This window comes from Sebastes umbrosus, chromosome 5 (assembly GCF_015220745.1).
Source record: "Sebastes umbrosus isolate fSebUmb1 chromosome 5, fSebUmb1.pri, whole genome shotgun sequence".
Lineage (NCBI taxonomy): Eukaryota > Metazoa > Chordata > Actinopteri > Perciformes > Sebastidae > Sebastes > Sebastes umbrosus.
The window spans coordinates 34,902,192-34,918,309 of NC_051273.1; the positions used below are offsets into that span (position 1 = coordinate 34,902,192).

At 45.8% G+C, this 16,118-nt stretch overlaps 1 protein-coding gene across 1 annotated transcript in view; it reads left to right on the top strand.

Moving 5' to 3' along the window:
- Positions 1–16,118, top strand: part of LOC119487935 (cadherin-2-like) — a 111,910-nt gene that overhangs the window by 78,584 nt on the left and 17,208 nt on the right. The window contains exons 12-13 of the mRNA XM_037769016.1: positions 7,387–7,620; positions 8,813–9,046. Coding sequence (XP_037624944.1) covers positions 7,387–7,620; positions 8,813–9,046 — 468 coding nt within the window. The remainder of the gene's footprint in view (positions 1–7,386; positions 7,621–8,812; positions 9,047–16,118) is intronic.

Here is a 16,118-nt window from a genome sequence, read left to right on the forward strand (position 1 = left end):
TAGCCGTCTTTGGATACAATCTTTCCCAGAAATTTCACTCTGTCCTTAAACACTTCACACTTTTTAGCTGTCAGTTTTACTCCATGTGCTTGGTAGCGACGTAACACCTCTCTCAGGTCACGCAGGTGATCCTCAAATGATTTACTGTGGACCAGATTGTCGTCCAAATACGGCTGAGATGTTTCATCTCTCAAACCAGCGAGGCACTCCTCCATGCTGCGCTGGAACTCTGCTGGAGCCGAGGACAGGCCGAAGGGGATCCTTACCCACTCGTATAAACCCCAAGGTGTAATAAAGGCTGTGAGTGGTCTGCTACTCTCCTCAAGGAATCCCTGATGGTACGCCTTGCCCTGGTCCAGTACCGAGAACCATGCACTCCCACTCAGGCTGTTCAGCATATCTTGTACCCGGGGGATGGGGTGACGGTCTGGAATGGATTTTTGGTTCAACTCACGGTAATCCACGCACAGACGTAAGCTCCCATCCTTCTTACGCACACACACAATTGGTGATGAGTATGGGGACCGGGATTTACAAATCCATCCTCTGTTCAGCAGGTCCTCCAAATACTCCTTCACCTCCTTGTGGAGCGGTTTGGGTACTGAGATGTAGGTGCGCCTTACCGGAGTTGTGTCACTCAGTCTGATTTTTAACTGAAGCGATGGAATGCATCCCACATCATTCTCGTCCTTTGAAAATGCAACACACTCTTCTCGTAGCATCTGTCTCACCTTTTGCTGCTGATCTGGAGTCAGATGATCAACTGACACTGGTGGGTCCCATGAATCATGTTTGCCGGTGTCCAGCTGTTCGTGTTTATCTTGGTGATGATTTTCAGGAGCGTTGGCTGTGCTTTCACTTGCTGTGCTGGCTGTGTTTTCACTTGCAGTGGCTGTTTTGACTGTGGTTTCACTAGCACAGGCTGGTCTCACATCGACTGGGTAAATAGCCTTGACTTGCTGTAGCTGTCCCAGCACTGTGAGGGTGAGGGTGATGTCATGGTCGCTGTTATTTGTGACAGGGATAGCCACCTTAGACCAATTTCCCTTCTGCAGGCAGATGACTGTTTCAGTAATGTTTACCCCCTCTGGCCACTTTGGAACCTCCTCTGGTTCAAAAAGGACTTCCTGTTTTGTGCAAAGGGGACCTGTTCTCACACTGCATTTAACCTCCCTGGTCTGGCCTGCCGGAATCACTGTCTTGAGTCTTCCAACTTTCACCACGCCCTCCTTGTCGTTCTGGTCACAGCTCCTCACTATCTGGATCAACACATTTGCTTTTTTACAGTCAATGGAGAAAGCTTCTCTTACCACCACAGGTGTAACCTCTGGATGCTGCTCCATTCCATTCATCACCAGATGCTCGATCACATTGTAGCCGATGATCGGTGGCTCTGCTACTCCTGGCTCATTAGAGATGAGCACTGGCACAAGTAGCTCTGGCTGTGGGGCTCTATTTGAACCCAGCTTGAACTTCAGTTCAACCCAGCCTGCAAAGGGTATGGGTGTCTGGTTTGCTGCTTTGCCAATGAGGGTCTCGTCCTCACCCAGGAGTTCATCTGTGCTCCGTACCCGGACGTGTGGAAGGTGTGACTTTCTCCAACTTTCGTTGATAATCGTGACCTGCGAACCCGTATCCCACAGTGCTTGTGTCGCTACTCCATCAAAGAAACAATCCACCATGCACTTCTTTCCGATGAGGGCTCTCAACTTGGCCTGGCGACTCAATGACAGATGGCTGGCATAGGTAGCACCCACAGTCTGTTCAGCCTTCCCACTTTCCGCTAACTCCGCCTCCAGCTGCCTGATTTGATCACGAAGAAGCTCATGTACCTTGTCATCGGGTTCAGTGTGGCTTGGAGCTAATGATGTTGGGGGTGTGACCGTCTGGATTGTCACCTTCATGCCATCAGGTGTTCCTTCCTGCCTCCTTTGTCCTCTGCAGCCTCTTGAAAAGTGCCCTGACTTTCCACACTTGAAACAGTGTTCACACTGGTCACCTGTTCCCTGCCCCTGACATGCTTTACATCCTCTCCTTACACCCATTTTTATTTGGCGTGTGGGCACTTGAGGGTTAGCTAGGCTTTTCCTTATTTCGGCCATTTCTTCTCTCAGCAGCCTGACTGTTTCATAAAGCTCTGAGTCTCTTGAACTGGGACTAACAGGTGTTTTTCGGCTCTTGGACTTCACAACTTCAGCTTCCTGCTCTTGAACCCCCGCTCTGGCTTCAGCTGCACATTGACTCTGCTGACTGATCTGCCTTTCTGTCTGTAGTTCATTTACCTTAGTGACTTTGCTGCTCGTGTTCTTCCTTTGCTTGGATTGTCTTTCTGATTCAACACTAGCAGCTTCATTCATCCTGTCGATGAGTATTTCATCTGTCACCCTCTGATCATCGAGATAAGGTTTAAGTTGAAACTTGATATGGTCACTTAACAGCCCAGTACTAACTGATCTCAAGAATTTCTTCTGGATGAGCTTGGAGCTGTACTGTTCATCTGGCTCTACTTCTCTTGAAGCAAGTAACAGCCTTTCCTTTAACTCAATTGCTCTAAAGAGGAAGTTTTGAGGAGACTCACGAGTGTCTTGCGTTATATTTACTAGTCTGTGATATAGATCTGTAGAACTGTCTTCTTTGAAGTGCCCCTTTAATATGGCCTTTAACTGGGGGAGGGTAAGGTCACTTTTTATCTCAAGCATATCACGAAGACTCAAACCTGGACTGATTGACTTGACCACAGCTTCCATGACTTCAGCTTCACCGTGTCCTTTACTCAGTCCTTTGTCCATCTGATGCATCAGGTTCGTGTATGACAGTCTGTCCTTCTGTCCCTTTTCCCCTATCTGACCACAGATCTTGAATTCTCTCCTTATTGTCACTTCTGGAAGCCTGTTCGCAGCTGTAGGCATCACACTTTGTGGAGTTGAAACTTGGCTTGGAGATGCACTGTTCATTCTTTCACTCAGCCTCCTAACTTCATCCTGCAGCGCTTGACTGTTTAGCTGGAGCTGTGAGTATTTCTCCTCTAAACTCATTTCTTCAGCCGTTTTCTGGCTATCTTGTGCTGTGCTCTCTGTGTTTTCTTCACTATGAGCTTTTCCAGTCTTTTCTATTATTTGCTCAATTAATTTCAGTAATTTTCTCAGATGATGCCTTGCAACATCCTCCTCTTCATCATTAATCACATCGTCCATGGATTCTGTTATTTGTCTGATTAATGCTCGCCTTTTTGTGACATTTCCTCTTGGGATTTTAGCTGCATCACACACCTCTTTGAGCTGATCCAGCTGCAAAAGCCATAGTCTCTGAGACACGGTCTCTGCCAGCTCCTCCAGATCCATTGTGTGTGATGTAGCCACGCCCCCGACGATGCGCGCTCCCGACGTCGTCAGTGAAAGGCAATCCCCGTCCATCTTGTCACACTGAGCACGGCGTTAATCATCCCAGCGGTGCCTCCAATATTTGTTGCACACTTGGACACAAAGTGACTTCCAGGCGTGCATGAGTTTAAAATAAATCTTTACTTCTTCTCTGGAAACACAGAAACACAGCACATTAGCATTGCGCGGCTACATTCTGCCGATACGTCTGCTGAATGACGCTTTCGCGCTCCTGCATCTCACCCAAGGACCCCTTAGCTGCCCGAAGTGCCTGTATGACTTTTACTCTTTATAACCACAGATAATCCTACCAGAATATTAGTTGCTAGTGCACATACACATATCAGATTAAAAATAAAACAATACATAACATATTCATGAGAATAAGAATAAAACAATACATAATATATACATGAGAATGAGAATGGGGGGTGTCCAGTGTCCATCACTATGTCTAACATTACTGTGGGTCCCACAAAATACATGCAAGTGTCATTAATATACCACTATTATGAAATAAATTCATTGTTTCTTGAAGGGAAAATAACATATAGTGATGTACTTGACATTAGTAGTTCAATGTACTGATAACTTCACGTCACCGTCGGTCCGTGACACACATGCTCTCTCCCTCTCTCTCTCTTAAACGCACACTCGCTAACGCTAAGGGCCGCCGGGCTTTCAATACGCAGTCTGGAGGAAACCCGTCTGGTCTCGTCACCCCAAAATCACATGAACTTTCTAGTCAACAAACGCAACATATACATAACGTATACACAACATACTCGCTCTCTCTCGATCGACCGTAACGTTACGCCGGGCTTGCTGCGTTAATTAAACACGGTTTTAATGATAATTCATTATTATCAGTAATACTAACCGCCGTGGTTTATCAAGAAACCGTTACATCCCTATACACAATCTCTGTGATGGGTCCCAGTGGAACAGAGCATATTAAAGGTCTCATATTGTAAAAAGTGAGAGTTTCAGGTCTTTTATATTATAAAGCAGGTGTAAGTGCTATATAAATACTGTTAAACTATCAAAACGCTCAATATACGGAGAAATACACACAACCCGTATTCAGAAATTGTGTGTTTGAAACAAGCCGTTTGGATTTCTGTCCATTTGTGATGTCACAAATATACAATATTTAGACCATTTCACGGTTTTAAACGTAAATATTCTAAATGTGTCCCAGTTTATTTCCTGTTGCAGTGTATACAAATAACATTAGCTGACAGGAAGTAAACATGGACCCATCTGTTGCCTAGCAACGCAATTCCATCGCAATTCCGTTGAAATGCTCTAAAACGAAGCGTTTCAGACAGAGAGTAAATACAGGTATATTCAAGCAGACAGTATAAGGAAAATAACGTTTTTTTTTAACATTACCGCATGTAAACATGTTCTAGTAGAAACACAAAATACAAGTATGAACCTGAAAATGAGCACGATATGGGACCTTTAAGGCTCAGTTTGGGTACCGACATGTCATGACTCCAGCCCTGAAGATAAGCTCTTATTTCACTTTATGGAAGAAGAAGAAGACTTCTTCTTGTAGACAACAGATTGTACTGTCCACCTTTAATTACATTTCAATTCTTTATTCCCATAATCAAATGATCAGGAAGGCTTGTAGGATTACACAGACACAGAACTCCCATTGATTTCTATAATGGAATGTTTTTCTGCCTATTTAGCAGAATGTCATTCCCAACGTCCTGCTCTTGTCCCGATCACAACTGAGCTTTATAGCCACAGGAAAGAGGATTCTCTGTTCAAAGTGGAACATTGTTCAAGAGGAATGTCATTCGGCATCCAGTCTCTACGCTGCACCCCGTCCATACAGAGACGCTGCTGTGCTCCCAGCTTCCTGCTAACTGACTGTCTGAGCACCGCGAAGAGCTTACTGATAAAAGAAAAACACTCAGACACAAGGACAAACACACGCAAGCTTGTGCAAGAGGTTACATGTCTGCAGTTTTTCGGCGTACACTGTATGTGCACCGGTCACCTGCTGTTACTGAGCATACTCTAGTTTATACTACTGTATGTCCATGAAGAATACAGAGGACATGCACTCACTTCAGATGAAGTGATGTAGCACTGTTGCCTCATTGCTGTAATAATAGCCGACTCTGCAGTAGTAGTTAGCCAGCTTGCATGCATTGAGGCACTGACTAACTAAACATTCACTTAAAGGGGACATATTATAAAAAAGTGAGATTTTCATGTTTTTTCATTATAAAGCACGCTTAAGTCCTATATAAATACTGTGAAAGTATCGAAACGCTCAATTCACAGGGAAATACACACAGCCCGTATTCAGAAACTCTGCATTTGAAACAAGCTGTCAGGATTTCTGTCCATTTGTGATGTCACAAATATTCAATATTTAGACCCTTTATGCAATTTTAAACATAAACATTATAAATGTGTCCCAGTTTATTACTGTTTGCAGTGTATGTGAATGTCATCAACTGACAGGAAGTACACATGGACCCAAGCTGTTGCCTAGCAACACAATCCTGTTGCAATTCCGTCGAAATGCACTGAAACGGAGCGTTTGAGACAGAGGGTAAATACAGGCATATTTAGGCCGACAGTATGAGGAAAATAATGTGTTTTTCGAACATTACAGCATGTAAACATGTTCTAGTAGAAACACAAAATACAAGTATGAACCTGAAACTGAGCACGATATGGGACCTTTAAAGGGTATCTTTGGTATTTTTCATCCTGGACTCTCTACGTATAATCTCATATTTCTGTGTCTAACTGACTAATAGGGACAACATCTGAAACTGGTCCAGTATTGAGGGTTAGATTGCTGTAGATGGCAGCTGCTCACAGGCTACAATATGGTGCTATTGGGGCAAGCTGGCACCGTCATTTACATCCACTAAATGTGCTTGTTTTTACCATGACAGGCTCTGATTGTTGTTATAAATGTCTGACAACATTAAGGAAACAGTCTCGCTCAAGGAAGAAGTCTCCTTCTGAAATCTGGTGAGGTGACGTGTTGCTGGAAGTTAGCGGTGGAATAGTGGAATACATCCATGGTGGAAACGTGAGTGTTTGTTGTGTTGGGAGTACAGAGAGCGTATCTTAGTGTTCACTAAAAGATTTACAATGTCATGGCTGAATATTTAGAGGATTTCTCACTATGTGGATGAGGTCTGAGAATCCGTATTTATTTGAGCCAGAGTATACGATTATTCAGATTTCACACCCAGACTTCTCCTTGAACGGGACTTGGACACAACAAACAGACGGGATCAAGTGAAAGGTCAGAAACACGTGTTATTTCTCTGTAGGGTCCTTTCCATCATGTTGTCAGACTGATAATAACAATCTGAGCCTGTCAGAGGCAAAGACAAGCACTTTTAGTGAACATAACGTTAGATTGATGCTGCTCACTGACCTCACAGCTCAGTTACAGAGTTCTCCCTCAATACTGGACCAGTTTCAGAAAGTCTTGTTCCCATTCACTTAGACACGAAAACATGGGACAATAGGGTCCAGGTTAAAAAATACAGAAGTTAGCCTTAACAGGATCAGGCTGGGGACATTCTATATATGTTTCTTATTGTCAACAAATCCAATGTAAAGACTAAACCAATGTGTTAGTGTCTCTCAATACTTTCTGACTTCCCTACAGAGGAAGAAGATATATCTGGCTTATAGTAGATACAGTCATCGCTGGTTTGGCTCTTTTCAGAGGAATTGTTGACAAAAGGAAAATATAGAATTTTGAATGAGACCACCAGACCTCTAGAGTAGCATCATGTTTAATAAGCAGATTGACATTATATTGACTAAATACATTATCCTCCCCAGATGATGAACCCTTTTCATTGTAGACACTGTATGAGCTATTGTGTGTATAATTAGCTTTTAGCTATATCTGGTGCCAGAAATGTACTGTGAATTGTCACTGTTAAATAAAAAATAAAGTAAAAATAACAATAAAGTATTGAACATCTTCATTGTGTGTGTCCAGGTATCCCTCCTGCCAGCGGGACGGGCACCCTTCAGTTGTACCTGCAGGACATAAATGACAATGCACCTCACGTGTTCCCCCCCGAGGTGGAAATGTGTGAGAGGCCAGATCCAAACGCCATCAACATCACAGCCAGCGACCCCGACCTGGCCCCGAACTCTGGACCCTTTGCCTTCGAGCTGGCCAATCGTCCAGCAGACGTACGCCGCAACTGGACGCTCAATCGCGTCACTGGTCAGTATACGGGATAACGTGGCCGTTTTGTTCTGTATCTTCATTCATTCGTTCACTCTCTGACTTTTTGTTCCTGCTTAAAGGGAAGAACCCACCCCCAAAATAAAGATCTAAATATTTAAATAGTCACTCCATGTCAGTGACGATCCTGTATGTACTGTGACTCCAGGTCCAGTAAAGGGGGCACTCGAGACTTCGGGCAGACAAAAATTATCCATTTATTTGACTTGAACATGACTGCAAAGAGACTGGAGTTATCTGAGACCTGACTCTTTGAAGACTTGACATGAGACTTGAAAGCAAAAACATTCACGTGTAAAAAGAAGTAAGTAATGAAAAGGAAGGCATCAAGCATGCCTTCTTTATTAGTATACCTATATATAGGTCTATGTGTTGCGAGGACGAGGTCTCAGCTTTGTAAAAAAAAAATGACTGCTAGTTACTGAAAACCAAACATTCAAATTCTGTCAGTTTAATGGTCAACACATCCTGAAGACTTGTGAAGTCCAAAAGTCCAATTCCTAGCTTATTCTAGAGTTTACAGCCTTCTCCAGAGAATGGGACTAAACACGACCCCGGGGCTGGCCGTGCTAGCTAATGGCTACCGCTCTGCACGGCTCTACTACAGCGGTTATCGCTGATAACGCCGTCCTGACCCACGGCGTCGTCGCAGAAGCGTAGCGCCCACCCTCCGGTTCCCCCCAATGTAAACACTGTTAGCTCTGTCAGCACTGTCGCCGTTGTTTTGCACCGTTAGTGCCGTTAGCGTCGTTAGCGCCATTAGCACCGTTAGCACTGTTAGCTGCTTGCCGCTGGCTCAGCCGTCTCCATGTTGAGAGCCGTGTGGAGGCAATAGATGTGCTCTGAATTCCATATTAAGCCCCTTTAAGGTATAGAATGGTTTGTAAGTGCTGATGCCGTGTGACTTGAAGACTACTGCTAGATGTTGCGACAGCCTATAAATGTGAAAGGAGTCTCACTGGGATGCTGCTGGTGCTCCCTGTTGGTTTAGCAGTGTCCACCCTGGTTTTAAGCCGGAGGAAGATTCTCGTCCTCCACCCCCTTGTACACATTGGCCTGGAGGGGCCCTTCAGTTCCGGGCAGCTCCCAGTGTAAATGAGTTGAAGTTGGCATGAAGTCTGTAAGAGAGGATCAATCTCTCCATCTATCTACCCCTTCCATCCTACTCTAGGCGAGTACGCCCAGCTCAGACTGAGGATCGGCTCCCTGGCCAGCGGGATCTACGAGGTTCCGATCATGATCACTGACTCCGGCAACCTGCCCATGTGCAACACGTCCTACCTGAGAGTCAAGGTCTGCCAGTGTGATCACCACGGAGACTGTGTGGACATGGAGCGAATCATCGCCGCTGGACTGGGCACCGGAGCCATCATTGCCATCCTCATCTGTATCATCATACTGTTAGGTGAGCCTCCCACACACACACACACACACACACTCACAACCTGACAGAAAAATGTGAATGAAAATTGTACAGCATATATTTATATTTGCAGCTGCCATCTGAAGCTTTCTGCATGATATTACATCTACAGTTGCTCTGGTGGCTGCGGTTCAGGAGGGAGAAAGATCGGTGCCATCAGTGTGTGAATGATTAGTTTAGAGGGGGCGGTAGTAGCTCAGTCTGTGGGGACTTGGCTTGAGAACCAGAGGGTTGCCGGTTTAAGTCCCCGCAAGAACCAAGTATGGGCTGTGGACTGGTAGCTGGAGAGGTGCCATTTCATGTCCTGGGCAATGTGCAAAGTGCCCTTGAGCGCTGTATAGTAGCCGCCCACTGCTCCTAATACTAGGACGGCTTATATGCAGAGACTATATTTCTCTGTGTGCTGTGTACAATACACTACATGTACATTTACATCCTGGTGATCAGGTTGGCTCCTTGTGTGGCAGCCTCTGCCATCAGTGTGTGAATGTGGGTGTGAATTAAGGATGCACCGATACCGGTATCGGATCCGATACCGGTATCGGATCCGATACTGTGCTCATGTACTCGTACTCGTACTCGTACTCGCAAAACGGCTCCAATACAACGGCATTGATACCACTTTACAGTGGTGTGCCCGACCCCGCGGGGCCAAGATCCCACCTCAGCTGGCACGCGCCGGCGCTCACTTTCATTGCGCCACAGGGCTTGCACCCTCTGACTCGCGCATGCTTTAGACTCCTTGGTCCGTGCTTCAAGACGGGTCAGGTGGGCTGCAGACATCGCCGCAGACCCCTGGTGCCTTCTACGTGGGCCGAGCCCTGATCTGGCGGCACAACGCGTGGACAGTCGCACCCGAAGCAGGGGGTCGTCCCCGGCGGGGAGAGAGGGTGCAGCGAGCCCTTTGTCCACGGTGCGGTGAGGTCTGGGCGGGGAGCGCTGTAAAGCTGCGGCCACGAGCCACCTTCGCCACAAGTCTTTCCAAGCCGACCTAGAGCCAGTCGCGGCGCACCGCCTCGTATGCGGTACCCCCAAGCCTGCCGTGTGTCGCTCACACCCTCCAGCTGGCTGTTAATGAGGGTCTTTTGGCACAGAGAAGTACTCGTATCAGTACTCGGTATCGGCGAGTACCCAAATGTAAGTACTTGTACTTGTACTTGGTCTGAAAAAAAGTGGTATCGGTGCATCCCTAGTGTGAATGGGTGAATGCTGACATGTAGTTCAAAGAGCTTTAAGTGGTTGGAAGACGAGAAAGGAGCTACTGTATATAAATGTCCATTTACCATTGCCACCTCTGTGGCAGGCTGTGTGAGCATGCTCTGCCTGGTAAGGTGTGAATATACTGGGCTGAGGCCTGATTGAAAATGTAAATGGAGGTGGACAAAATAATAGAAACACCTCTAACACCACTATAGCCCCGCTATAATCGTCATTCATTCCCGGGACAGACGACTCTGCAGTAGTCACGGTGTTTATTGGCTTCAGCTCCGATCGGCAGTGATGGACCCTTTTCACACCAACATTGGGGCGTATATGCAGGTTTTTTTTAAAGACGGGACAACACACTATATATATAGGCCATAGACTCCGTTCCCATGGTGAGTACGCCATGCACTGATCATTGTGGTTTTTTTCTGGTGTGTCACGTTCAACGTTATGGACCGCTGGCCGGCACCGAGAGCGAGAGGGTTAGTTAACACAGAAAGTTTTATGCTGGTTACTTCTTGATATCTGTTACTTATTCAGTCTCTCTTCACACTCACTGCCGAATAATTAGGAACGGTGTTCGAGGAATGGATGGGGGGGCTGAGGGGATCCAAAAACACCAGACCGGAGGAGACCGCTGTGTGTGTCCCGTGTGAAACCAGAAGTCAACGGAGACTTAACTTTGGTACTTAGTAATGCCACTTTCATAGTTATTTTAAACCAAACCACCATCTTTTTCTAAACCTAACCAAGTAGTTTTTTTTTCTTAAACCTAACCAAGTTGTTTCTTGTGAAGATGGAAGTTTATTTTGAAAAGACTGTATGCATGTAACAAGTGGAAATTGACACGTGTTGCTGGACATTCATAGGAGAACGCACAATAAATGAGGAATAACTCTTCATATGGGCCGTGTGCAGTGGTTAGCACTGTCGCCTCACAACAAGAGGGTTGCAGGTTCTAACCCGGCCTGGGGTCCTTCTTTGTTGAGTTTGCATGTTCTCCCCCGTGTTAGCGTGGGTTTTCTCCTGAGTCCAGTGAGAACCCTAACCCAGCCGGTAGGATCCTAACAGCTAAATCTTGCCCCAGGGCCCCCAGAATACGTTAACCCGGGCCATGCCCACCTCTTGTGCCACAGGAAGGGAAAGGTATCATTGTACTCCCATCTATTGTTAGCATTTAAACATAGAGAATCCCCTCTCTTTTGTTCCATTAGCTGCCGCCAGCAGCTAGCATCAGTCACTGTGAGTGGAGCTCGTTGGTAAAGCATAGGTTTGCTATGGCAGAGATCCCAGGCTCTAATCCCAAGTGTGAATGTCAAGCTGGCTGCAGTTTTCCATCAATTGCGTGCTTGTTAACAAGTAGCACTTGATGTGTTTGGACACTGTGCATGGATAGCCCTTTTGAGCTGCTTCCTCACTATATTGTACCAACAGCCATCCGGGTATACTATACCAACTGCCGTGATGACCTCAGTCTCAGCCAACTCAGTGGTCCTTAACACTGTCTGTTTCTGCACTGTCTTTGTTGGTCTTGTTCACGGGGATATATAATGTTTGCACTACTGCTACTGCACATCATTTATAACACACATATTTATTTACCTTTTATAACAAATAACTTTTACTAGTGTTCTTATTGCTTGGGTATTTTTAGGGCCCGAGCACAGACAACGTTGGGCCAACGAAGGCCCTATTGAAACTGTAAGGATTATTCTTTTTCATGCAAATAAATCGCCTTTTTGACGACCTGAACATGCTCAAAAAGTTGTTAAACTTGGCACACTTATAACACGTGGTAAAAAATTGGATATTTTAAGGGTCTCGGGCTCAGGTGTTGCAAAATGGCTCGCTAGCGCCCCCTAGAAAGTTGGAAAAGTTGAGCCCCTCGCTCCGGTTTCATGTATGAAATTTGGCAGACAGATGTAACATGTGGAGACGCACAAAAAAAAAGCCTCTTGGAGGTACGCTCAAAACTAGGTTTATAGGTTATAGTTATAGGTTTATCGCTTTATAGGTTGCGTACTTTAACAAACTCCTCCTACAGATTTAATCAGATCGACTTGAAATTTGGTCAGGACCATCTTAAGACCTTAAGGATGAAAAGCTATTCAAATGGTGAGTTTTCACTGAACGACCTGACCCTGGCGTGGCAGACATTTTTTGCAATTCGCCATGAAACAGGAAGTTGTTGTAACTCCGCTGTACACAGTCTGATCTGCCCCAAATTTCACAGGCATGATACGGGTCCAGTCCTGAGGACATTTACATATCCATATTGGGTATCACTCATAGCATGCAGCAGACTGGCAACAGGAAATTACAATTTTTTTCTATTTTAATGTACTCTTTCTAGCGGGTTGACCAGATCCACCTCAAATGTGGTCAGAAAAGCCTTAAGACCTTGATGATGCATTATAATGAAGACTGTAAGTTTTCGTTGAACGGCATTCATTGTGCCTGGCCGCGTCAATCTGCGTCCCGCCAGTATCCCCGACGCGCAAGAAAGTGCGAGGGCCCATTCATCGCTGCTCGCAGCTTTAATTTTTATTCTTATTTATTGTATGCCCTGTCTTGTTTTATGTATTTACTTCTTCTGTTAGAATCTGTGCTGCTGTGCAACTGCAATTTCCCCACGGGGATAAATGAAGTGCTATTCAATCCTATCCCTATCAAGTAATGGTGCACTGGGATTCACCGTATCAGACGTTCCATTTAAAGTGCATCAGCAATGAACAAGACTGGGTTTAGCAAAAAATGAGTGTTCAAGTAGCAAACAACCACCAACCTGCTGCATGCAATGATTGCATCACATATGTAAAACAAGGAGACGGTGCTCTGACTCATATAAGGCTTCACCTTGTGGATGCTTTCTTTTAGATCAAATCCACATTTTTGATTAGATGGTTACGATGAAAAGTACTTTGACCGACTTGCTGACGTGCTGGAGGCTCAGCAGGCTGCGGGGAGCTGTGGCAGAGAACTGACTGAAATCTACCATACAATATTTTAATAATTGACAGTTTCACTGGAAAGTGTAATGGCATCAGAGGGCTGTACAGGAAATGTACAAAGCATTCAACTGATTTTGATGGACATATCTGTGTGAGCAAAGGTCAGGGTGATGAAGTCCAACTGTGCCCACGGAATGAAAGAATGAAAGAAAAGGAATTACAGCTACAAGTTGGTATGAGTGGATTCTCATGTTTCCCACAGTAAAGTCAACTGAAAGAAGTCGGTGTGGCAGTTGAAACTAAATTAGACAGAAGTTAACATTACATTTTAAATAGAAGTGCTGAAAGGAGATGAAGCTTCAGTTTGTGTAATTGTTGAATGAAGGTGAAGTGTCACTTACCTGTCTACCTACCTGTCCACCTACCTGTCCACCCACCTGTCTACCTACCTGTCCTCCTACCTGTCCACCCACCTGTCTACCCTCCTGTCTACCTACCTGTCCTCCTACCTGTCCACCTACCTGTCCTCCTACCTGTCCACCTACCTGTCCACCTACCTGTCTACCTAACTGTCTACCCACCTGTCTATCTAACTGTCTACCCACCTGTCTACCTACCTGTCCACCTACCTATCTACCTACCTGTCTACCTACCTGTCTATGTACCTGTCTACCTGCCTGTCCACCTACCTGTCTACCTGCCTGTCCACCTACCTGTCCACCTACGTGTCTACCTACCTGTCCACCTACCTGTCTAGCTACCTGTATACCTACCTGTCTACCTACCTGTCCACCTACCTGTCTACCTACCTGTCTACCTACCTGTCTACCTACCTGTCCACCTACGTGTCCCCCTACCAGTCTCCCTACCTGTCTAGCTACCTAATGATAGTGTTGGGGGAGTGTCTTTGGAGGGAGGACTGAATGAACGGATTGTCAGTGTTGATGACTTGGTGACTTTCTCTCTACATTCAGGGACTTTTAGTGCTAGTCAGCAGCTATTGCTGCTGGCTACTTTCATTGTAGAAGAGTTGGCAACACTGGGCTGGGTTTATAGGTTGAATACTTTTTAATATCTAGCGTACTCTTGCTAGTTCCTCAACACTACAACACTTCCTTTTAGTATTACCCCAGATATAAAAGAAAATGTTGACAGTGTTATAGGCTCAGATTGCAACCAACTGTTCACTCCTCCCTCTCCAAGATAAGCCGCTGAGTGTAAAACAGTTGTAATGCTGTGGTACCTTTCAGGATGTTGGCCTCAGTGTTAGCATGTTAGTTTAAGGGGTCGAGATTTAGTTTGTGTAATTGCTGATTTTATTTGAAGCGTAGAGTTAAAGTTGAACTATGCACTTTTTTTATAAATTCATACATGTTATTCTTATGGGGCTGCACGGTGGTGCAGTGGTTAGCACTGTCGCCTCACAGCAAGAGGTTCAAAGTGGTTCAGGCAGGTTCAAACAGGTTCAAGCAGGTTCAAACCCGGCTTGGAGTCCTTCTGTGTGGAGTTTGCATGTCCTCCCCCTGTTAGCGTGGGTCTTCTCTGGGTTCCCAGGTTTCCTCCCACAGTCCAAAGACATGCAGGTTCATTGTTGACTCTAAATGTCCCGTAGGTGTGAATGGTTGTCTGTCTCTATGTTTCAGCCCTGTGATAGCCTGGAGACCTGTCCAGGGTGTACCCCGCCTTCCCCCAGTGTCAGCTGGGATCGGCTCCGGCCCTCCCCCCCCCCTCCCTCACAGTTGAAATGAAGGTGCTAAAAGGAGTTGTAGTTTATGGTAAATGTTAGGGATGCAGCGATACCGATACCGGTATCGTGTATCGGGTCAGATACTGTGCTCATGTACTCGTACTCGCAAAACGGCACCGATACCACTTTGCAGCAGCGCGACGTTAACATCTCGTCACTATCTTTCGGGTCCTCACGCTCCACCTCCCCGACGGTGCGGGCAAGACGGGCCGGTGGTGCGCCCGACCCCGCTGGGCCGGGATCCCAGCTCGGCGCGCGCCGGGCATCATTTTCATTGCGCCACAGGGTTTTGCTCGCACCCTCTGACTCGCACGTGCGTTAAACTCCTTGGTCCGTGTTTCAAGACGGGTCGGGTGGGTTGCCGACAACGCCACAGACATCCCTAGTAAATGGACTCCATTTATATATCTCCTTTCTAGTCTTCTGACCACTCAAAGCGCTTTACACTACATGTCAGCATTCACACACACATTCACACACTGATGTCAGAGGCTGCCATACAAGGAGCCAACCTGCCCATCGGGATCTGATCTAAATACTCATTCACACACCGATGGATCAGCCTTCAGGAGCAGTTTGGGGTTCAGTGTCTCGCTCAAGGACACTTCGACATGTGGACCGGAGGAGCCGGGGATCGAACCTCTGACCTTCCGATTGGTGGACGACCTGCTCCACTCTACCTCCAAGTCACAGCCGCCATTTGAGTGTAATGAATAGAGTTGAAGTGTTAATTTAAGTATAAGCACTGAGTGAAGTGCTGACAGGACTAAAAGATTCAGGTGGTCGAGCCCTGAAAGGAGTGAAAATGGTAATTTATCTATTACATGTCCTCTTGCTGCCAAATGAATTTCCACAAGGCTACTATACTCTGAAAATGGAAGGAAACATTTACAGTATACTGACGGTATTACAGGCGGACATTCTGATCACATCTCATTTATTTTGTTCAGGTTTCAAGATGCTGTATACAACCATCTGTACAGTGAGTGTTGGAGGTTTTAATTAGCCTTACACTTGTCGTGAGTTCATTTCCTCTACTCGGCAGTGTGTGGAAGACTCTTCTTAGTTGGTCCTACATTTCTCATAAAAGTCACAAAGTTTCTTTAATGAGTGATCTGCAGGGAATTTTCAATTCAGATATTTGACGGTT